The 23,728-nt window shown below is 37.4% G+C and overlaps 1 protein-coding gene across 9 annotated transcripts in view; it reads left to right on the plus strand.

Moving 5' to 3' along the window:
- Nucleotides 1-23,728, plus strand: part of RUFY3 (RUN and FYVE domain containing 3) — an 83,642-nt gene that overhangs the window by 8,206 nt on the left and 51,708 nt on the right. Inside the window, exon 1 of one of the 9 annotated variants that reach the window (XM_081248743.1) lies at nt 6,894-8,143. The exons of 6 other annotated variants lie outside the window; for them this stretch is intronic. In XM_081248743.1, coding sequence (XP_081104869.1) covers nt 7,966-8,143 — 178 coding nt within the window. In that variant the 5' untranslated portion in view covers nt 6,894-7,965. Of the gene's footprint in view, nt 1-6,893; nt 8,144-15,191; nt 15,377-23,728 lie in introns of those variants that run through there. 2 more of the 9 variants (XM_081248738.1, XM_081248741.1) reach the window with 2 other exon arrangements.

The raw sequence follows: 23,728 nt of genomic DNA on the forward strand, positions 1-23,728 counted from the left end.
CCTGTAGCCATCATAAATAAAAGTAGAATCCCATTTTAATGAACTTTGCAGAACATCACAACTGTTACATTTCTACACAAACCTTATTAACATTATAATGTCTTCCTACAGTGCAAAGTGGCTCAAGTATGAGCTTTAAAATTTATTTTGGGAAGTTAGTAGTATACCATAAGCATAAAGAATTGGTTTGAAATTACGTGAAAAGAAATGCTTTTAGAGTTACAAAAGCAGTGGTACTTGAGAGGGTACCTGTCAATACTGTCATGCCCTCTACTGTAGCTATGTTTGAATAATTGTGAAAAGTTCATAGTCTTCCTAAAACATAACAGATCAGGAATTGAAGGCTGCTGGGCCAAGATGATATTCCTCTTTGCACAATCCATCTTAGTGAGTGTCTGGTTCTAGACTTGCTCCATACGGAATGGACATGACACTCGGCATGTATCAGAGGGAGTGGCATGGATGGTGGGGCAGAGGTGGGAAAGTCTGAAACCTCATGATCCATAAGGAAAGGAGAGATTAGCAGACTGTGACAGCAAAAGGCATGTAGAAAGCGGGAGAAATTGTTTCAGCATATTGCCTTTAAGAACATGATTTTTCTCTCTAATTTTAGAATCTGTTTACGGACTGTCCACAGACATTTATCTGCTTCCTCTGCCTTTTTAATGAACTTAGGAAATCTGGGCACCTGTTATGCAGGCTTGGTAAAATTCTGACCCCTCTCTCCTATTCCTTTCTCAAGTCCCAAGTGATGCCCCAGCATACCCTTTACTCAGATCGCCTTTTTTACTTTCCTCTACCTTAGTCCCTTGAACATTCATCCTTAATTACTGACTTTCATTTCATGTGATTGATAGGGTTTTTGGGTTTTTTGGGTTTTGGGGTTTTTTCCCAGTACTCTCGAAGGCACAATCACATATTAAAATGATGATAATGGCTGCCATTTACTGACTGCTTACTTTGTGTAAAGTGCCATGTTCAGTATTTTACTTTCATTACTTCATCTAACTCTGAAGTAGTTAATATGAGTATCGCCATTTTGTCAGTGAAGAAACAGGCGCAGAAACAAGCACTCAGCTTCTAAGTGATGGACCTAGGATTGACTGTGGGCATTCTGGCTTGAGTCCACATGCTCTCAGCCTCCTTCACCACCTCCCATAACTGGAATCACATCCTAAACTGGAGGCTCCTCTTTAGGCAGCAGTAGCCCTCTAGTTCCTTGTTCTACCCAATAAAGCCCTATTTGCTAAAAATGAATGAATGTGAAATTCACAAGCCACCAGTGTGATAGAGAAAATAGTTAGGTATGTAAGCAACACTGAATAGCCATGTGTGTGACAGGGATTTAGGAATTTCTTAAACACCTATAATTTTCAGTTTCTTGTCTATTGCCTTGTTCTTTCTTCATATCCATAGTGGCTAGACATAATAGGTGCTTTATACATATTAAATAATTGAATCTGTTGTGTATAAATGAATAAAGCCTGTGTTAGAATGACATGTTTGTTGGGGCATAACTATAGCTTGATTTTCTAGAACTTGGGGGTTTTCATGGTTGAAGTGAAACAGGAGGGTGGAAATATATCATTGCAAGAATATAGAGTGCTTTAAAGTTACATATCTATACCAACAAGTATCTATGGAGTATCTGGTATTTGGTAGGTATTATTTTAAGCAAGTGTGTAATGGTGTGTAAAACAGGCAGAGTTCTTCTCATGGAGCCTGTGATCTTTGTGAAGCTAGTTATTTAGTTCCATTTTTATAGCTGAATAAATTGAGACAAGAGGAGGATAAGTTTCCCAAGATTGTCTACTAAGTAGTTGGTAGCTTTACATCTGTAAATTATTACCTACTGCCACGTAGCCATGAGATCCATTTTAGTTATTAAGGTAGGAGTTACTTTCAGTCTTATGCTGGTGAATTTTACAATAAAAATATTATGCAATGTAATAGTCCTGGTGGTGTTTTTAGCAACCATAACTCAGCTTCTCAGGTGTACTCATAATATATATTATCTTCCTTGGAATATCTACAAAGTAATACTGAGCCTGCCAAGTGTATAAACCTAAACATGTAGCAATCTCAACATTAGAGGTAGATATAATAGATCTTTGTGTGGGAGAGGGAAGGAAGTGAGAGGGAGGACTGGAGCATGTGACAAAGTCATGATCTTTCAATTGAATAATCTTATAATTTAGCAGAAACATCTGGGCTTTCCCAGATGGCATCATGATGGTAATTCATCAAGGGAAGCCTCTTGTGCTAACAGCAAGTAGTGAAATTGGTGGGAGGGGATGAGACTTTTCTTCTTAAATTGTAAAACTGTGACCCAGGAAGCCTTGGGAAACAGAACTTGTGAGCTTTACAAACCGATGTAGTTGCACAAGTTGACAAATTTTAAGAAGCACTATTGTGTGCAGAATAGGAACCAAGTAATAGGAGGAGTCAGCTAACTGTAAAAGAAGTAAGTGAAGTGGTCTCTTACCCTCAAACCTGTTGAAGAAGAATTGGCATACCTACCAGAATCTATTTCTGAAAAGTATCTAAATAATATCATTTAAAATGAAAAAATTAGAAATAACCCAAATGCTCACCAGCATGAAAATAGATCAAAAGTTGTTTATACATACGATGGACTATTACCTTTGTAACACAGCAGCCCAAAGGATAAAGTACAAGCTACACACTACAATGTGGATAAATCTTAGAAAAGGCAGTTTTGAGTGAAAGGCTTAGGTTATATACAGTATCAAACCCTTTTCGCTACAGTTAAAAAAAAAAAGCTAAAATATTATTTAGTCATCCGTCTATTTGTAATATTTTTAAAATAAGACAGTGATTTACACGAAGTTCAGAAGTAGCTGCCTCAAAAGGGGAGGCAGGAATTCAGAACAGAGAAGGAGCATGTAAATGTAAGACACTGGTCTGTTTCTTCAGTTGGGCAATGGTTTCATGGGTATTGGTGATTTTTTTTTAAGAATTAAAATTAGGCATCGAAGTTTGTTATTTAAAGAAGTTCTGAAATGAGTCATTTTAGAAAATAGTTCCCCCCCACTTCATTTATCTTTTAACACTTCTGAATGTATCAGGTGTTCTTAATATGTCCACCCGGATAAGTAAATGTGGCGGGAACTCAGTAAGATGGTTTTTTCAATGGTACAGTTAAGCAAGTGACATACTTCACGATAGTCAGGAAGAAGTTGGTTTACCCTTCGCCAGCACAAGCAGAAAGATACATGCTGGATTCTCAGCTTCTCAGAAAATGCCCACTTGGGAATTCCCTGGCGTTCAATGGTTAGGATGCAGCACTTTCACTGCTGGGACCTGGGTTTGATCCCTGGTCAGCGAGCTAAGATCCTGCAAGCCTTGCTCCTTGGGCAAAAAAGAAAGAAAGAAAGAAAAGAAAATGCCCACTCATTAAAAACGTAAACTAGATGTATAAGGGTGACTAAGTGGAATATATGGTTTGTGAAACATTAAGGTGTAAAGTATGAAAGCGGTTAAAATTTCTCTCTGCTTCAAATCTTAACTTTGTTGAAATAACTGTTTAGGAAATTTCAAGAGGACCTTGCCTGTGTTACTTTGTTTTTGCTTTTGTTTTGTTTTCTTTTATTTTCCCTGAGTAAAATTTAAGCCTTGGGGTGGAGTGCTGAAGCTGCAAAGTATAGAAGAAAAAATGGACTTCAGGGGCATTCTAGAAGCAGCTGGGGATCCCGGTTCTGCTACTTGCTAATCGTGTGATCTTGGGCCAGTTATGTGGCTCAACTTTGGTTTCCTTGAATGTAAAGAGGGAATATCAATACCTACTTTGCAGGATTCTCTCTCTTTTTTTTTTTTTTGGCTTCATTGAGTCTTCGTTGCTGTGCACAGGCTTTCTCTAGTTGCAGCGAGCAGGGGCTACTCTTCGTTGCGGTGCACAGGTTTCTCATTGCGGTGGCTTCTCTTGTTGCGGAGCACGGGCTCTAGGCTCACGGGCTTCAGTAGTTGTGGCTCGCATGATCCAGACTGCAGGCTCAGTAATTGTGGCATCGGGCTTAGTAGCTCCTCGGCATGTAGGATCTTCCTGGACCAGGGCTCGAACCCGTGTCCCCTGCATTGGCAGGTGGATTCTTAACCACTGCGCCACCAGGAAAGCCCCAACTTTGCAGGATTCTTGTGAGGATTTGTTATGATATTTACAAAGCACCTAACAAAATAAAAATTCAATAAATGATAGCTACCTTAAGTAGTAATAATTTTTCCACATTGTATAACAGGGACATTGGGTGTGATAAATCAGTCTTTGTCTTATAATAGTAGCTGAGTAAATATACTTTAAAGGAATGTAACTACTAACTTTGAAAAGTGAATCTCATTTGCTTTGAATCAACCATAATGTGGAAAATTCATGCTGGGTAAGCAGTTAGAACATAGTATTGTTCAAATCATTATCTTGGATTTGAACTTCACATAGCCTTGTTAATTCTGTTTTAGGGCCACAAACTGTACCCCAGACCTCCTCACAACTCTTTTACAAATATATGCTGTTATTCTCAAGAATCAAATGAGAAAATAGTTCAATACAGCTTATAATTAGTGTGTTTATGAGAAAAGATTATGAGAAAAAAGTTCAAGGTTTGTATGTCTTACTGATGACTTAATATTGCCTTTATATTCTAAGCTAATATGTTTACATAGTAAAGACCCAAATGTAAAAACATTACCAAGCAATATTTTAAATTATTTTTATTAGTCCTCTATTTAGTGCATGTTTTCATAGTAAATTCATTGCTTATGAACAGAACAATGAGTAACTGTCATGTTGAAGACTCAAGAGTGTTTGCCTGCAAACAGGTGTAACTGGGTAAAAGTACAGGTTTTCCTGCCCACCCACAGTTCTTATTTCTGAAATAACTGCTAATACCTCCTCAAACTGATAGGTATGGTAAACTTAAGGGTAACCAGTGCAGACAGGTTTTTCTCTCCTTGGCAGAAGTTTTAGTTGCTTTGGGCTTCCTTCCTTGTGTCGTCTACCTGGAGAGGACCTTTGGAAGGAATGTTAATCAAGTTTCTGTGCTTATTGACCTAGATGTTTTTGTTGTGCTGGTACGTTGTAATCAATCCAGATCTCCTGTTCAGGGTTAAATAAATGCTTATTGTTTGGTTGGTGGGAAGATTGTCCATCATGGTTTGTGACAGGCTGAATTCAGATGTTGGCGGACACAGGCAATCCCAGAGCATTCAGATTAATTCACGTATTCACAGTTCTATATTTTAAGAATGTATCAGTGACCGAGAGTCTTGATGTCATATGTACAGATAGCCAGGGCTCTTTGGTATTGTGGTTCCAGGAACTATTCAGTGTAATTTTAAAGATTTTAATGACTGCTTAACTGTGTTTTACATGGCTTAAAGTGAAACTATAAACTATCCCCCTTTAAGTTTTAATCTATAAAGATGCCTGGCTACAAAGGAATTGCATTGTAATTAAATGTGAATGTGTTAAATAAAGACTTATATTCAGTATTTGGATATGTAAACTCTGCTTCCTTGAAGAAGTGATCTTGTCTTACGCTGCATGCCCAGTGCCTGGCACATAGAGTACTCTCAGTGAATATTTACTGAATGAATGGATGAATGAATAGTTCTGGTCCAGATGTAGAATAATGTTGGAAGAGATTTAAATAGAAATGAATAAACCTAGTTGGAATATTTTATTTTCCTTAGTAACTTGCTGATTTTCTTCCTAATTATAAATAAGCATATACGTATATATATTCTTACATTGTACCAGATTGCCTTCCCTCTAACAATATGAAAATACCTGTTTACCTATAGAATCTGGTTCTTAGCATTTTTTCTTTGAGTTCAATCTCAAATTCGGATGGAAGCATTTATGAATTTTTTTGTATTTGCTGTAAACACTTTATTCCAGTGTGGCTTTCCTTTTCATTTACTTAAAAAAAAATTATTTTATTGAATTATAGTTATTTACAATGTTGTGTTAGTTTCAGGTATACAGCAAAGTGATTCAGTTATTTTTATATATATACATATAGATAGATAGATAGATAGATAGATAGATAGATAAAAAAACACTTGGGCTTCCCTGGTGGCGCAGTGGTTAAGAATCCACCTGCCAGTGCAGGGGACACAGGTTCGAGCCCTGGTCTGGGAAGATCCCACATGCCACAGAGCAACTAAGCCCGTGCACCACAACTACTGAGCCCACACACCACAACTACTGAAGCCCGCGCACCTACTAGAGCCTGTGCTCTGCAACAAGAGAAGCCACCACAATGAGAAGCTCGTGCACTGCAATGAAGAGTAGCCCCTGCTCGCCGCAACTAGAGAAAGCCCGTGCATAGCAAAAAAGACCTAATGCAGCCAAAAATAAATAAATAAATATTTTAAAAAATTTTAATAATATTCAAGGAGAAATTTTTCTTTCAGTTTTTAGATAACCCTCTGATAAGAAATCCTAGAACACAATAAATCATCTTGGGATATATTTCTTGAAGTTTTGTGCTCCTCCTAAAAACCAGACCCTTAAGTAAAAACAAACAAAAAACAAACAAAAACTTGTTTTCAATCGTCCAAAACATTGTCAAAGAAAATCTTTGTCATCCCTTATCTCCTTGTTATTTATGTAGCTCAGAAAGCAAGTACCTAACTTCTTGCTACCAAGGCATAACGGTCTCCTTGGATAGTATAGATATGTGGGTGGGTGGGTAAACTGGTAGATTGGTTTAAGAGAACTGGATAATGTGCCCTTAGCATGTTCCAGGATGGGAGAATTTTTAAGGTACTAGAAAATAATCTAATGCAGAAACTTGGTAAATACAGCAATATCAGAAGGGGAGGGGGAAATTGCCATTAATCAGGAAGGATTTTACTTTTTTCACTTCAAGTTTTTTTTTCTTGCACTTCTGTCCTATCTAAAAAGTTAGGTCTTTGGAGAAGGAAATTATGAATGCCTCAGAGTATGATATTTAAATGGAAAATCTGCTTTAGTTTTTCTTAAAACACCACCTTTAGCAGAGCAAAGAATTTTGATAGCTAAGTATATAAGGAAAAATGAGGTGAATTATGTGCTTGTTAAAGTAATCTAACTACCTCTTTTACCATCTTTGCTGTGCAGTATTACCCAGTATTAACTGTCTTCCTGTTATCCAGCCCTTTTATCCCACAGAGAGGGAAATTGATGAGGATATGTGCATTGTGTTATGTCTGATCACAGTTTGACTAGCATAGTCTGGAAGTGGGTTGTGCAGGATGAGAGCTAGCAGCCTAATTGCTCTCCCTGCATCAGCAGCATCTATAAAGCATCCTGGGAATTGCTCGCCCTACGTTCAGAGCAGCTGGTCACATGAGCCTGAATTTTCAGTTCAGTTCATTAGTCAGCCATTTTGGTCAACACCCTGCTTACTGCGCACGACCAATCCTATTAGAACTCAGCATCCCAGCTCCTCTGAGCAGATCCTGGAAGTGATTTCTGCAGTTCAGGATTTTTTTTTAAGCTGAATCGAAAATATTGGTTTATTTTTTGTTCGTTTTTTTTTTTTCTTTTGTACTTTTTTTTTCCTGCACAGAGAAGGAGGATTTTTCACTTACTCATACAGAGGCCAGTTTTTCAAAGCCAGCTAAGGTAGCATCGGCTGTGCAGGATTTCAAGCCTCTGGCTCAGCTGAAAAAGAAGGAGGTAGGGAAGGGAAGATAACAAGAGAGAAGCTGGAAGAAGACAAGCATCATTTTATTTTGCTAGGTGGTAGGAGCTATCTATGAGAAGAGATAGTGTAGAATTGTTTATCTTGAACAGTTGGTTCTTAAACCATAAGGTGTTTTTTTTTTAACCTCCCCCACCCCGTTTCTTGAGAGCTTTGTTGCAGAGCTTTAGATTTGGGGGTTTTGTTGAGGAGGCTTTATTTTTGTGGTGTGTGTGTGTGTGTGTGTGTGTGTGTGTGTTGTGGTCCCAGCTGAGTCATCATGTCGGCTCTGACGCCTCCCACCGATATGCCGACCCCCACCACTGACAAGATCACACAGGCTGCTATGGAGACCATCTACCTTTGCAAATTCCGAGTGTCTATGGATGGAGAATGGCTCTGCCTGCGAGAGCTGGATGACATCTCACTTACACCTGACCCAGAGCCTACCCACGAAGGTATGGTTAGAACCCATCCACTAGTATCTCACCAGCATCCCCATTGTTACTCGGGCTGGGAGGGTCAGGGAGAGGCAGGAAGAACCCATGCTGTAAACTATTAACAAGCCTGAAAACCAATCATCCTTACCTACCACCAGCTCCCCTTCTCTACTTTACTGGGAAAAATAATTTTTCCCTGCCCCCTGAAGTATCCTTTCAAAAGATGCCGGTGCTTGTTTAGAGTTCTTTGTCTTGAAGCCCTAAAAAAAACATTTGAGGTCACTTATCACATCTGACCCTAATCAACAATGAAAAAGCTATTAATTCTGATTAGATGCTAAAATATTATAGAAGTTGTAGTGATTCTTAATAAAGATAAAAAAGCATGACCATAATTATAGGGTTGTACATGATATAGTTGAAACGCTCATGAAGGGTATCCTATCATCAGGATATAATGTTAAACAGGCTATGATATCTAGAAAATATTTGGTCAAACAATTTTTTTCTTTAATAATATAGATTATAAGGTTAGATGAGAAAGCAGTTTTACATTCAGTGCTTATTTAATGAATATGGTGTCTTAAAAAAGCACAATGCCTTCAAAAGGCATGATTGATAAGGTAATTCCTTCCCATGGAACCTACTGGCCATTGCTTTTTATAAGTTATTTGTGGTATCTATGATGACCCATTTGAAATTTCCACTGTCAGTACCGTTGAGACCTTTGTGGTTCTTGACTTGTGACTTTCTCCCAGAACCTTTTCTAAATTGTGAGAGCGTTTCATCTTCTACCCCTAAATTCTCTTAGTACAGTAAGGAAGAGAATTAACATGAGTCATAATTTGAATCAAATTGTTTTGTATTTTTATGTAGTAACCTCTTAGCTAGTGTTTATTCTCTACCCTTAAAATAATGAAGACAGAAATGCTCACGTATGAGAATAAATTCTTCATAAAATCTTCCTAATGTTTAGACATACTGCAGGATAGAGGGCACAAGGTGAATTGCACTTAGCAATTGGGTTAGGAAAAGTGATTCCTTTCCCTTGACCTAGTGTCATTGCAATCTTATCATGACTCAGATTTCACTCTTTGTGTCTGAAAAGGATTTTATTTTCCCAGTTAGACACTTTTAGAGAGGGTTAACATCACAACACAAAGCAGTCATTTGGGTGTGCCTTTAAGGGCAATGTTTAAGTAGTTTTTAAGGCCCTTTGCATCTTTTAACAATTGGTTTGTCAGCTAGACAGCTTCCTTTGGCTCTAAGTTTCAGAATGTGCACAGGGGTTAGAGGACATCAGCTAGAACTGCATACAATGCCAGTACTGTTTAGAACAGCCTCCAAAGCTTAAAAAATCTTTAGGGAAGAAAAATACATTTTTGGAAGGCTACCAAGAAGTCTTTTAGCAAATGCCTCAATTTACATATTTTGTTTTAAAAAATATTCATTTTGAAAGTCATGCAATATCAAATATTCCCTTAATTATAAAATTTAGTGTGTCAGTGTCTCAAAATAACTTTTAACAAATTTAATAATTTGAATACATATTTGTTTTTTGAGCAAGATTCCTGTGAGTGAACAAAAGTGAGCTGTTTGGTTCACATAAGCATTTGTAGTGGTACTGTTTGAATTCAATATGGAGAAATCTGTGATGGAAAATGTATGAGGGCTGCAACCTAAACTTAAGTGGCACATCCGTAGATTAAGGGAAACAGACAAATAGGAAGTTCCCAACACCTTAGAATCAACTATGGAGGGTGTGGAGGAAAATAGAGAAATGCTAACAAATGAGTTTTGGAATTCTGCCTTAAATTGGGTAAAAGAAGAAACAATTTCAAATGATTAGCACTAGAAGTAATAAAAGAAAGTCCAGACCCAGGAAAACATGTGTAGGTTTAGTGATCTAGGAAACCAGGTAAATAAAATACAGGGATTTTATTTCCTTGCTCCACTGGCTAACTCTGGATGTCTAATGTCATTTGAACCCAAGAAATGTCTGCTTTAATATTGATGCTAGTGACAATTGTTAAGTTTAATTTAGCTACTAACCTTTAAGTGGTGATCACCAGGCCAGTGATAATGGGAATCTTACTGTGTTGACAAAATGGAGCACCTGGTGCCCAGGCACAGGAGTATCCATAGAATACTTCAGACATCTGACCACGCAAATCCTGCGTTGGGGCCCTCTGACTCCCACAAGAGAAAAGGGGCAAAAGCATAATGTATCCTCTTAAGAGGATAATATAGACTAACTTTGTGGCCTCAGCACTACAAGCACTGTGGTTTCCAACTTTTGTTTTCTGAAAACAGAGTTCCTTCCTTCACTGTGCTATCCAAAGTGTAGGCCTGGACCTAGAATTTCTGCCTAGCTTAACTCTTAAATACGTGGGAATAAAAACTCAATTAATTATTTCAGTGCTTATTGGTGGTCAAGGAGGTGATTTTTCTCTCACTTCTTTTAATATACTTTTTAAAAAAAAAACCTGGAGCAAATCTCTAAATCTTTAATTTTAAGGAGAAGGTTCAGCAAAGGCTTCATCCAGTAAGTGACACTTGGGCTGGGCTCAACCTTGCGTGATAACTAGACAATCACCAGGCTGACACTGTGGCGGGTAGGGGTTGGAGGGGACGTTTCAGACAGTACATAGTGAGCTGGCCAAGCTCGGGTATAACGAGTAGTTAGGAGTGGTACCTACCAGATAGTAGGTTAGGAGGATTAAATGAGATAATTAATGTAAAGTGCCCTATAAATTTAGTTATTTGTGTAATAGTTATTCATGGAGCAGTGGTTTGAGCTGTAACAGTATAAGCCCCATTCTTAAATCTATTGCCATTTTAGTGTGTATTTCTGTTTTTATATCTAACTTTCTGGAGTAGTCTAAACTAGTTGTTTACCAGACAGACTAAAGGTTAGTAGCTTAAATTCATATAAACGAGAAAATAATTGGTTAAAAATAAAACACAGTTATCAAGAAATACTTGTTTTCCTATTAACCTTCTTTTAAAGAAGAGGAATCTGACATTGAGAGGTGAAACACAGATGATCGGTTTAGTACAGTATAATATACCATTTGGTTATAAAGACAACTATAAGCTTTGAATAACTGTATGTGATGGCCGACTTCAGACATGCTGTTACTGCGTAACTGCAGTTTTCCCCTGGTAGTTGCATTTTGCTTTAGTGTTCATTTAGACTATCTGGCACTTATACTGTAATGTATAAAGAGATAGCTTATATGTAACATCTGTGAGTGTAGTAATGCTACTGCACCACATGCAAGGAGTGTGTTTTGGTCTGTCAGTTGGTCAGAAATATTTATTGGGCATCCCTTCATGCAAAGTCCAGTTCTAGAGACTAAGAAATAGGTGGCCCTTGCCCTCAGTGAATTCACAGTCAAGGAAAAGAGATGAAACAAAGATGTCAGAGGCTGCTGTAAAACAAGTGTGAACTACTTAGTTGCTAAAGGGCAATCCTGTTCCTTAGGAACTGGACATGGAATTCAAAGCCAGATAACACTTAGAGTGACCACACTTCCCAAAGAACAGTATGGGTGTAGATTTGGGATCAGGTTTTTCCATTCAATAGGGAATACGCTACTGATATAATAAGCAAGGGAAAATCCCCTGAAGATGAAATGGAAAATGTTTGTTAGCCGGTGACTGTGGAAAGTGTCTGTTGCTGAGATAACTCCATTGACATTTACTAACGTACTCTTACTCATTAATATCACTGCACACTAGTAAAACCCCATCCTGCCTGGGACCTGCATATGTTTTAATGAAAAAAGTGCCTGTCCCAGTGGGCATTTTGTCAGGGGAAGCCAAATGGCTGTTTACCAAGAAACTTCATAGCATGAATTCACTACAGTCTAGTGCAGGGCTTCTAAATCTGGGAACCATGATTCAAAAAATTATATATAAAATTTTACATCTGTGCTTTTTTTTTCCAGGGGAAAAATCCTTAGGGTCTGTTAGAACCCCCAAAGAAAAAAGCACTGTTTAAAAAAACACAGCTTTTATCATAAGATCAGAACCTCAGCCCTTCATTCAACATACATTTAAGTACCCCACCTATAATTTATGCTCCACACTATGCTAGGTCCTGAGGTACAGCACAGTGAATAAGCCCGCTCCTCCGTATTTTCTGAGCTTATTGACAAGTGGGGGGTAGGGTAGTTCAACAAGTAAAATGGCAATCACTGAAGTACCATGGTACAGAGCCAATGTATGAAATATATATGTATGAAACTATATAAACCAGATTTAAGGCATCTGGCTATTGTAGTTTTCTGCTATGATTAAACAAATAGTGCTGTATGTGTTAGGCCATAAAAGAGGGATATATGTGCTCCATTCCACAACAGAAGCTTAATTTTGTCTTTCATTTTAGTTTCTGCAACTACCAGGATCTAATTATGTCACATCTAGATTCCTGCACTTACTTTTAGCTTTTCTCCAAACCATTTCTCTTCCTATACTGATTCATTCTTCATAAAATTGCTAAATGAGTCTTCAAGAAAGTAAACTTTTCATTCTTGTACAAGAGCCTGTTTCAGGCAGCCTTTATATTGAATGTAGAATATTCCTGAAAAGGTGGTAGTGGTGGTGGTGGTGTAGCAAGAAGAGATGCTATGTTTTATTGAGCAGCTACTTTGTGCCAGGAACTGTTTCCTCTAAGTAATATATATGTATTATCTCATTTAATCCTTACAAAAACCCTTTGACCCTAGGTACTGTTATCCCCATTTTACAAATGTACAGATTCAGAGATGTAGTAAGTGTTGGAGCCTCCATCCTACCCACATACAGCTCACCTACACCGCAATTCAGTGAGTGTATGTCCAACAATAGACCTGCGTGTCATAAAGAACATCTTCCTCCCGGTCTCTGGTGACATATTTCCAGTAGTTTTGTACACAGTTGAATGTGGCATTGACCAGCTTACGTCCAGTGAGCATCCAAATGAGGCCAAAAGCATGCCAATTGGGGCAAGCTTGGTGATTGCCATCAATTAAATTGGATACCTTAGCATTTTATCCACTTGCGATTTTTTTCCCTCTTTCCACCCATTTTTATAAAGCCCATAAAAATATTTACATAGTTGTGCAGATGCTGCGAAACAGTAAAAATGGCACACTGCTGAAACTGACCTGGTGGGCAGGCAGCACCTTTATGTGCTAAATTTAAAATGTTTCTCAAGTAGATGTGCAAAATGACGTGCAAAATGACGTGGAAAGCTGTTTGCGGTAGCAGTAATGTTCATGATTATGGATTGTCTGAAACAGTAACGACGTTGAATCCTTATTCTTTAGCTAACTATTCCCATGCCCTTCTTTTGGGTAATTTTACTTATCAAATGTTTTTTCAAACTTCTTTTCAATGCTTACCTATTTCAACCAGGCTGTGATTCTGCACTTTGCTGAAACCCTGATTATTCTTGTTATACTATTCCCGCTTTAGATTCTCCGTGCTGACATTAAATTAGGAAAGGGTTCATCAATGAACCTTCTCTAAAAAGTCCAATATCCTTCATCTCCTGAATCGTTGGATACTGTCTGTGTCACTTGATTGAATGCACTTGAAATCATTCTCCAGTGATTTATTTTAACCTATGTGATTCATACTTTATGAGATTATACAGAAAGTTCTTTAGGGTAGAACTTTTCTTTTGCATCCTTCAGAAGGCCTTGTATCACTGTGTACTGTTTATTGTAGCGATCTAACACACTTCAGGTGAACTCATTAATGCCTCATAACCCCAGAAAATAATCACTTTTAAAAGAAAAGATTATGAAAAGATTATTGGAATACCTTCCCTCCGTTACACATAACTTATGGTTTCTGGGTATTTTAAACTTTTAAAAATCATTTATCTCATATTATAGACTCATTGTATCTTATTTCAAAAATGGAAGTTTAGTACAGCAAATAATTTGTTGTTGTGTAAAATGTCTATGAATAATATTCAGTGCTGATGAAAGTGTGGGAAGGCTCAAATAGGGCTCTGCTGGTAGGATAGATATTGGTACAGCCTTTTTGGAAATCACTTTATCAGTGTGAATCAGGAGCCTTGAAAAATTAAGTTCCAGTGGTTTTACCAGATATCTATCCTAAGGAAATAATCAGAGATAAAGGCAAAATATACAGGTATATATATTTATCACTGTATTATGATTTATAGTTGCAAGACTTTAAATGCAACTTAAATAACCTAACAGGAAAATTGTTCAATAAATTGTAGAACATCAATACAACAAACACTAATAATGGTGTTGTGGAAGAATATTTGATGGCAGAGGGTATTTTTTAAAATATAGTAAGTTTTAAAAGCTGTCTCCTAAGCCACATGTACACTGTGGTCAGAGTTTTGGTTTTTTTTGGCTGCGTTGGGTCTTAGTTGCCACAATTTGATTTAAATATAGGTACACGTACACACAAGTGAAAGGAAGTGTACCAAAAATGTAAAAAAGTGGTTTTCTCTGGATAGTGGAACTACAGATGATTTTTATAGTCTTCATACTTCATTATGTCTTCCAAATGTTCTACAAGAGGATATATTACTATAATCAGGAAACAATGTTATTTTTTTCTTTAAAGAAAAAAGCTTAATGAAAACTGTAGATGTGCAATCATCCATCTTTCTAACTCAGAGTTAAGTACCTTCCATGACAGAGTTTCCCACATCCACGAATAGGAGAAATAATCTAAAAGTGGAGCTACTGCTTTAGATTCAATTTCCACTATAATTTTTTAATATTTCTAGTAAACATTTTGAGTTTTTCCAGGTCACAGGTCAGGGTTTATTTTTTGGCATGCTTTGTTTTCAGAGCTGTCTAAATGCTGCATGCTGTGCACAAGGGTGGCCCACAGCATTTAGACTTAGGTGCATTTAGTACAGCATTTGATTTATTCCTTTCCTGTGTTCAGAAAATAAAACCTGAGTTGTTAGGATTCTCTGTTTTACAGAATCGTGTTGTTCTTTGCTTTCGCTCTGGCACTCCTCCTTTTGTAATCTGCCCTCAGTGAGATTATTGGAATATCTGTTGCCACCAACCCGGTTAGCCTCATAGTCAGGTTCTCCGAGTTGTGATTACGTGTGCACAAGGCAGTCTTCGTGAACTTCTCAAAGTGAAGAGGTTATAGCTTTTACTACCATCTCAGAAGCCTACCAGGCAAAGTTCTTTGGACAAGGTTCATCCCTTCTTGTTGTTCTGCTCTGGGAATAGTCTGGCTAGTCACCCTTACAAGGTAAGTTTTACCCACTTGCCTCTGAGATTTTATAAAATCCTAAATCTGGGAGAGAAGTATCAGCAGAGTTCCATTTGCACCTCAATCTGTAATGAAACCATAGAAGAGCTACATGTTTCCTCTGAGCTGACTGTAATGTGCTCTCCCTAAAATCAGCTTTCTCCTTACGATTTCAGGTCTGCTTTCAGTTTCTTCCCAACTGCCTAGCACTCCTGTCACTGGAGTCCGCTTTAGTGCCCTGTCATTAATCACAGTACCTTACTACTGTCTTTCCTCTCTATTGGTGAGCTTTTTCTGGACCGTTTTTGAACGGAGCTTTTACTTTAATTTGTGACTTTCTTAGTGTAGTTCACATTAACTCTTCTTTGGGTTATCAGCGCCTAGTGCTAGAAGGTTATTTGTCCTAAGCTAATCATGGACATCTTTATCATTTTCCAGAGGTAAATGCTGTACCAGATTAGATAACTAATATTCAGTGATGGATCTCAGATTGGAATTCAAGCTGTTGGATTCCCAAGCCTGGGTACCTGTGAGACCTGGCTAGGAAGAGAGCCAGGCTGTCATTTGAGAGCGCCCACAGTATTCTCTGCGCTTCAGCGTGGTTCTGTATTATTTCGGGTTTGTTGGTTGTGCCCCCTTTTTTGGGAAGGTGGAGATTATAATGGGGCATGATTTCCCTTTGCTGTTGTTCCAACCCCACTGGGACTGCTACGAAGTACTTTTGAGTACAGGGAAGTAAATACTAAAATTCATAACCTTGCAATTTTTTGTATTTGCACTTTGCCAGAGAACAAATAGATGAATTTGATGAGCTTAGAAACACATGTGTAGAGGGACAGTGAAACATACTTATTGTCAAATTACCCCTAAGTATTTATTTTTCATCATAATTAGATTTCCCCCAATAAAAAATATTATATCAGCATATTGAAAATAATGGGGTTCTCTTAGAAAAATATTTTTAGAATTATTATATATATATGAATTTTAGTGAAAACAACTTTATTTTTCTAGTTGTAAAAATAATATACTCGCATTTAAGAGTCACAGAATACAGACAAGTAAAAATATATAAAACAGTAGAATTCACCTAAAATTCTAGCACCTATCAGTAACCACTGGTAAGGTCTAGCAACCTGATTCTCTTTTTTAATATATACACATGTGGTTCATTTACAAACTCGCACAATTTTATGCATGTAAGGTCATCCCATACCTGTCTTGTGTGACCTGCCGTTCTTCTCTCCACTTCAGTAAATAGAAATCTCTACTGCCTCATTTAATGTCTTCACTTGTTTGGATGTGCCATAATTTCTTTACTCCCTTATTATAGATATTTACGTTATTTCTAAATTAGGCTACCCCAAACAGTTTTGGTACATCATTATGTTTATAATTTGAACACTTTTCACTTGAACAATTTCATTTTTAGAAGTGGAATTTCTGGGTCAAATAGTAATGTATTTTACTTCTTTTATACACATTTCCAAGCTGCAATAAACATTAAAAAAAAATTTTTAATGCCACGGTGTCATGAATTTTCATATTGGCTGCCTCTTTGCAACTCATTTTTATCTTTCGCCACTGCAGTTGGTTGTGGTTTCCCACACTGTATTAAAATCTGAACTTTCAAAGGAAACAGTTGTGGATTTTTAGGACAGTTGATTCAGCAGCTGAAAACTGCATGATAATGTTTTATGTTTTTTTTTTGGGGGGGGGTTTCTTTGAGCTAGTGACAATGTCCTAGCAGAAGAGAATGAGTTTTACTGTTGGTTGTACAGTGAGAAATTTCACACTTCTCTAAGATTGCTATGGTTTACTTTCTGCAATGAAAAAGCTGCTGGAATTTCTTTTTTCTTTCTCCAAGAGCTGTAAAACTTAGGGTATGTATGAGATGTACTCTGTCTTATCTGAGAATTTCACAGTGTCTTCTTCTATGGGCAGCAGCTAACCAGGTGAGGTCCAGTTAGTCAGAGAGGTTATTTTCTGCAATTGCAGCCATTCAGGCAAGAGGGCAAAGGGTCTCCTGATGCAGTGGAGGCCCCTTTTTTTCATCCCCTCACTCCCTGTCAGGCCCTGTGTCACCTAGCTGCTCACCTGACTTAGGAATCTGTTTTATCTTCTTTTATCTAATACCAATCTCTCTTTTTTTTTTTTTTTTTTGCGGTATGCGGGCCTCTCACTGTTGTGGCCTCTCCCGTTGCGGAGCACAGGCTCCGGACGCGCAGGCTCAGCGGCCATGGCTCACGGGCCCAGCTGTTCCACGGCATGTGGGATCTTCCCGGACTGGGACACGAACCTGTGTCCCCTGCATCAGCAGGCGGACTCTCAACCACTGCACCACCAGGGAAGCCCCACCAATCCCTTTTTACCTTCCATCATAGTTACGTAGTTCTCCTGAAGGGCAGTGTCTGTGGATATTTCATCTTTGTCTCTTCTGTACAGATTAACTGTCCTAACTGCCTTAGTAAAGCCCTTTGCTCCCCGTTCGTGCTCAGTAAATATTAAACGGCTCAAATGTTGATAACTGTATTGGAAAAACCTGCATTCCTCCTCTTGTGTCTCTCTTTTACTTTCACGCAGAACACTTCCGACACTTCTTGTCACCAAATGTGTGGGATTTTTCCCAATACCAAGCAATTCTGTGACACCAGCTGGGTGTCCCACAATTTAACTCCTTTCTGACTCTGTCTACCTGGAGATAACATCAGATCCCACAGATCAAAGGCTCAGACCCTCAAGACTGTTCCCTCCCACCCCACAACCATAAAACTTCAGCTGCCAAATGCAAGTTGTCCACAGGTCACCCACCACTTCTCTCTGGCTGGGCTACAAATTGCAGGTTCCCATGACCTCCTCTCTCTTGAATTCAGTTATTTGCTAAAGAGCTCACAGAACTCAAGGAAACACTTAACTTACATTTGCCAGTTTATTAGAGGATATGATAAAGGAAACAGATGCACAGCCAGATGAAGGGATATGTAGGGTGAGGTCTGGGAGGGCCCAGAGCGCAGGAGCTTCTGTCCCTGTCTACTTGGAATGCATTACCCTCCCGGTGTGTGAATGTGTTTACCAACCTGAAAGCTTTCGAACCCCATACTATTGGGATTTTAAGGAGGCTTCCTCACTTGGATAAGACCAATTATTAACTCCATTTTCAGCCCCTCTCGTCTCTTCAGAGAGGTGGAGGAGTGTTGCTGATAATTCCAAGCTTCTAATTATGGGAACCAGATCCCATTCAGGAGCCACCCAGAGTCACCTGATTAGAACAAAAGATGCTCCTACTGTTCTTAGCACTTAGGAATTTATAAGGTTTCAGGAGGCCTCTGTCAGGGACTGGTCATGAAAACCGAAGATATATTTCTTATTATAAATCACAGTGTCACAGTAACTTAATATTACCTTTTCCAGGACCATTTGTATTTCTTTGCTGATATTTTTGTTTTTTACTATACTTTGGGGAGAAGATAGACCTTGGCCTAAATTACTGGTTTATTATAGCAGGACCTCTTAGCATTTTTTAAAGTTAGCTTGACAGTTCCTCTGCTAATATTTATTATTAGGTTACCAACCTAATTATATTATTGTTTAACAGTGTCTCAGCTGCTAAATTTGTCCTTGGTCTACTTACATTTGACTTATGTTCTTTCCCTGTGTTTAATAGTTTAGTTTAGTTTAGTTTAGTTTTGCTTTTTCCCAATCCCATTCCCTCTATTTCCTTTGAATAATTATGGCAAATATACTTAGAGGACTCCAGTTTGTAGCCAAATCAAAATACAGGGCACATGTTGGTTTCTTATAAATGTAAAGTTGACATTGAGTACCTGTGATTTGCTAAGTACTTTAATTAACATTTACTTTCACAACAGTCCTTCAGAGTTATTTGTGATCAGTGGTTGGGGCTTCAGGAAGGCTGTCCCCTCAAGAAACTCTCAAGAAACTCTAGTAAACTTTTAAAAAGTAACACTCTAAATCAAAGACACCTAGCCTCAAGGAGACAGTGTAACTTGGTTGCTTTTGTCTCTAAACTTGACTGCAACTCACTTGTCTATAGTAATAATACTCCTGAAGAGAGAACATATCAAGAAGAAGAGAGATCTCACAAGCCTGGGTACATAAACAATGAGAGGCACTTTGAGTCTATTCCAGTGCTTCTCAGGAGGGATGGAGCTTCAGCTGTCCCTCATGGAGAGAAAAAAGAAGTAGCTATGCAGGGTCCAGTGTCAAAGCTAGGCCCTCTTTTACCAGACCACACTGCATCATCATTGAGTCACCAAGTACCGTAAGAACAACTATTTTACAGTACCACCTAATTAAATATTTCCAGAGCTAAGTAAATTAGTCTCCATGTTTAGCCAGGAAATGGTTCAGTGAACCTCAAATAACCTATGCTTCCTAATTCAGGGCCTTTATATAGTTCCAGCCTGTCTAAAAGATGTCTTTGTTCATATGCATCTTAAAAAATAAGATGATAGAGTCTGTTAGGAGCAGCATTTTTAACCATTTAATCCAAGCGTTTAGAGTGGAGTGGTGGTCCTGACGTGGCATTGGTCTCATGGCACCACACCCTGTGACAATCCACTTGGCATTTATAAGGTATGCACTCCTTTCCTTATGAGTCAGTGTTTTGAGTGAACTGAGGCTGTCTGTTTAGCCAGAGTAACTTTGGAAGCTCCCCTTTACCATTCACTTTAATATTTATAGTGCACATCTGGCACAATTCTGATTGCTACAGCTCTGAACTATGCATTATCTAGAGCAAAATTTTAATCCAGACCTATTTTTTGTATCAACCAACAAGGCTTGAGATTGTGCGTCTTTGCAATTTGTGAATATGTATTATGATACAAGTTAATGGTAATATAGTTTTTTAGACCAGGTGAAACATGCTCAAGGCAACAAAGGATTATCCCTAGAAAAAGGAAATGTTCTGGGAAAGAGACAAGAGTTGGTCATGCTGCCACCCACCTCTTTGATTCATGTATCAGATACTTTTGTTTTTATTGTTGTTGCTTTAATAATTTGAACATATTCCAGAGGGCACAATTTTTAAAAATCTTTTATAAATCCTTCTTTGGGTGTTATATGGTATAACCAAATAACCATTATGGTATCCATTCTTTATTACAATAAAATTGTGAGCATGCCAAGGTAAGGTGGGTAACAACTTTAAAAGGAGAAAACATACCTTTTACCTTTCTGGGGAGGAGGGCTCTTTTAAATTGATTCCATCACTCTGACACTCATAATTTTAAATTTTGTTTTAGAAACAAAACAAAATATGTCTGGTTGGAACAGAAAAGTGCTCTAGGTGGTCCATGCCAAGGGGAAAATCAGAGAGATCCCTTGTACCCACACCCATTTCCACCTAGAAATTCACTTTCCTGAGCTCTTCTTTGCACAAATCTTGGAGTTTCTTTATATTTTGCTTTAATAGAGTAGACTTTTATTAGGTGACAAATGTAGTTTTTAGTTAAAGAAATGAAGAATAAAATAGGAAGTCACTTTACGGATTTTCACAAGGTCACATGACAAGTCTGTATGGTAAACTAACATGATTGTTAAAAGAAGATTCTTATGAATCTATAATCCTACATAATATAAATCTGTAGCATATTATATTTTCAGAGGATTATACTTGAAAATCATATATGCAAATATATATATATGATGTATTTTAACACAAATTCATTGTAAAATAATAATATTGTGCTTTTTCTGTATGAGATACTTTCTAAGTGTTCTAGACATAAATCCAAAAAAAAGCTCTTAAAACCAGAAGCATTTTTCATAAATTTGCCTGAACTCATTCGATGCTAAAACATGACCTGAATTTACTTAAGGCTATTTATAGTCTTTATCCTATTTAATTTGAATATCCATATGTTTCCTGCAGAAATACTGATGTGCTTGCTGGTGAAGTGCTGTCTCAGGCCCTGCTGGTTCTGCATGTTGGCCTCAGTATATGCCATTTTACCTTTCTAAAAAAAATAAAATTCTGCATTTCAGAATACATTTGGCCAGAAAATATTCAGATAAAAGATTTTGGACCTGTGTTTACTCTTTTTACTCCTTGCAGCAGGGCTGTAAGATAAGTACTCCTCTTGTCCATGGTTTATAGATGAGGAAACTGACTGAGGAAAAACAGATGAAGTACCTGGACCAAGGTCATACAAACAGTAAGGGGTGGAGCTGGGACGTGAGCCCGGGTGTTCCAGCTCTTGAGTCTGTTCTCTGAACTATCATGTTCTCCTACCTCTGTTTATAAAGTGACTTGCTTGGGATGTTGACAGAAGTTAGGAATTTAATCCTGGTTCTCTGAGCTGTACTCCTGTGCTTGGTTTTCTAAGTCATTAATTTCTAAACTTTTGAATTGGGGAACGGTACAAGTGTAATAGGGTATAGGTACTTGCATTCTTTTTATATTACCTTTTATATTACTTTATATTGCCTGTCTTTGTGTCTGACCTAACCCATAATCTTTATATATGTAGTTTTCAAAAAAGTTCCATTTTAATCACATATCACTTTACTAGATCCCCATCTGCTTCCCTGTTTTCTGAATTTAAATTTAAATTTTAACTTTTTATATATCTGTGGGGTTTTTTGCACATCTTTACAGGATAACTGAACATATATTTGACACTAGAATGAACGCTTACAGTTCACTTGAAAATCACTATGCCACGTGAGAACCAAAGTTGACCAGTTTAATTACAGTGATAATTTAATGAACTAGTGAGTAGGACAAATGATAAATTCTTTTTCTGGGTCATTACTCCAAGTTATTGCTTCTGATCCTATGATGGCTTCCATGATAAATTTTTCAAGAGGGCTTATCATGGACAAAGTATTCTTTGCCCATTTTCTCATTTCTGTTATGCTTCATCCTCTGAGAACTTACCTTGATTTGTATTTGCATATTTACACATATAAAATTCACGTGATTTTGTGAGTTTAATTATGAATACTGCAGTTGTGTATAATACCATGGTTTCAGAGTTACTGAAGGATGAACCTAATCCATTTTTAAAAAAATTTCTATAGGTTCTCAAAATTCATTTCAGAACAGATAATGATCTTACAGCTTTAAGACACTATTAGAAGACACTATAATGAAGTATCTATTATATTTGTAATCTTGACATCTGCGTCCTTTTGTCTCACATGGAATATTCTGTATACAAGAACACTGAGTTTATAGTAAGAGGGGAGAGAGAGTACTATACTTTTAACTGAATAAACATCTGTCTTTATTGAATTATAAGTGATTTATCTTCAAACAGCAACTTTTCCTTTATTTTTGTTTGGGGGAAGGAGAGCTGTTTGGGTGGAAGGCTCGGGAAAGGTATTTAGGTTATTCTTTGGTTGTTTAAAGTCACTAGTTTTGCATCATGATATTTGGCCTGAGTCTAAAAAACATTCCACATGTTTTTTTAGCTTCACTGAAGGGATCAAAAGAAATACTGAATGAGGTCACTGTTGTGTACACTAGAGTACAGAGTCTCATCTTGATTTTCAATGGGAAAAAAATTTGTTATTTATGGGATATACAGATCCCATAGAAGATCTGTGAAATTAGAAGCCTTGAAATTATTAATCTTAGCTTTGAGACCTATTTAATAGTCATAGTTGATATTTCTGCTCAGTTAGTGTCACATTCCTCTTTGGAATTCCCAGCGCTTTTCACCACTAATCTCTGAGTTAAGCCCAAAGAGTTCTAGGCATCTCCCTTTCAGTTATCCCTTTTGAAACCTTGTTTTTAATAACACTTTTCTTTCTTGGCTTGCATGACATTTTATCTTTCTTTTCCTTTCTTTTTGCTGTTTGCAAAGACTCTTGGGAGGATTTGACAGATTTGGTGGAGCAAATGCGCGATGATACAGAAGGTGCGTGCCACACCAACATCTTTCAGTTTTCTTTTTCTTTTTCTTTTTTTTTTTAATCTTCTAACCACCTTTTGATTGTTTTCCATAAGAGGAAGTGTCCGCTTTAGGTTTTATTTCCCATGACTGTAACTGGAGCAGTAAGCATATTCGTCAGATTTTCCATGCAGGTACTTCGTACAGGATTAGGTTTTCAGAGTCTTGCATTTAAAAATCTTTATCTTTCTGGTTCCAAGTAAAGTGGGATTAATATAAGTTTATGCTGTTCCTTTAAGATAATAATATGTTCAAAGGGGACTTTATTTCAAGATTATATTGTTTTTCTATGGCTGTTTTTTCATTTGTTAGGAAGATGTAAATTTTTTTATCATTCATGAAAAGAAATATATATATATATATATATATATATATATATATATATATATATATATATGTATTACCATGAACAAGCAGTTTAAAAACAAAC

The sequence above is a fragment of the Mesoplodon bidens genome, assembly GCF_964165515.1.
Source record: "Mesoplodon bidens genome assembly, chromosome: 1".
Classification (NCBI taxonomy): domain Eukaryota; kingdom Metazoa; phylum Chordata; class Mammalia; order Artiodactyla; family Ziphiidae; genus Mesoplodon; species Mesoplodon bidens.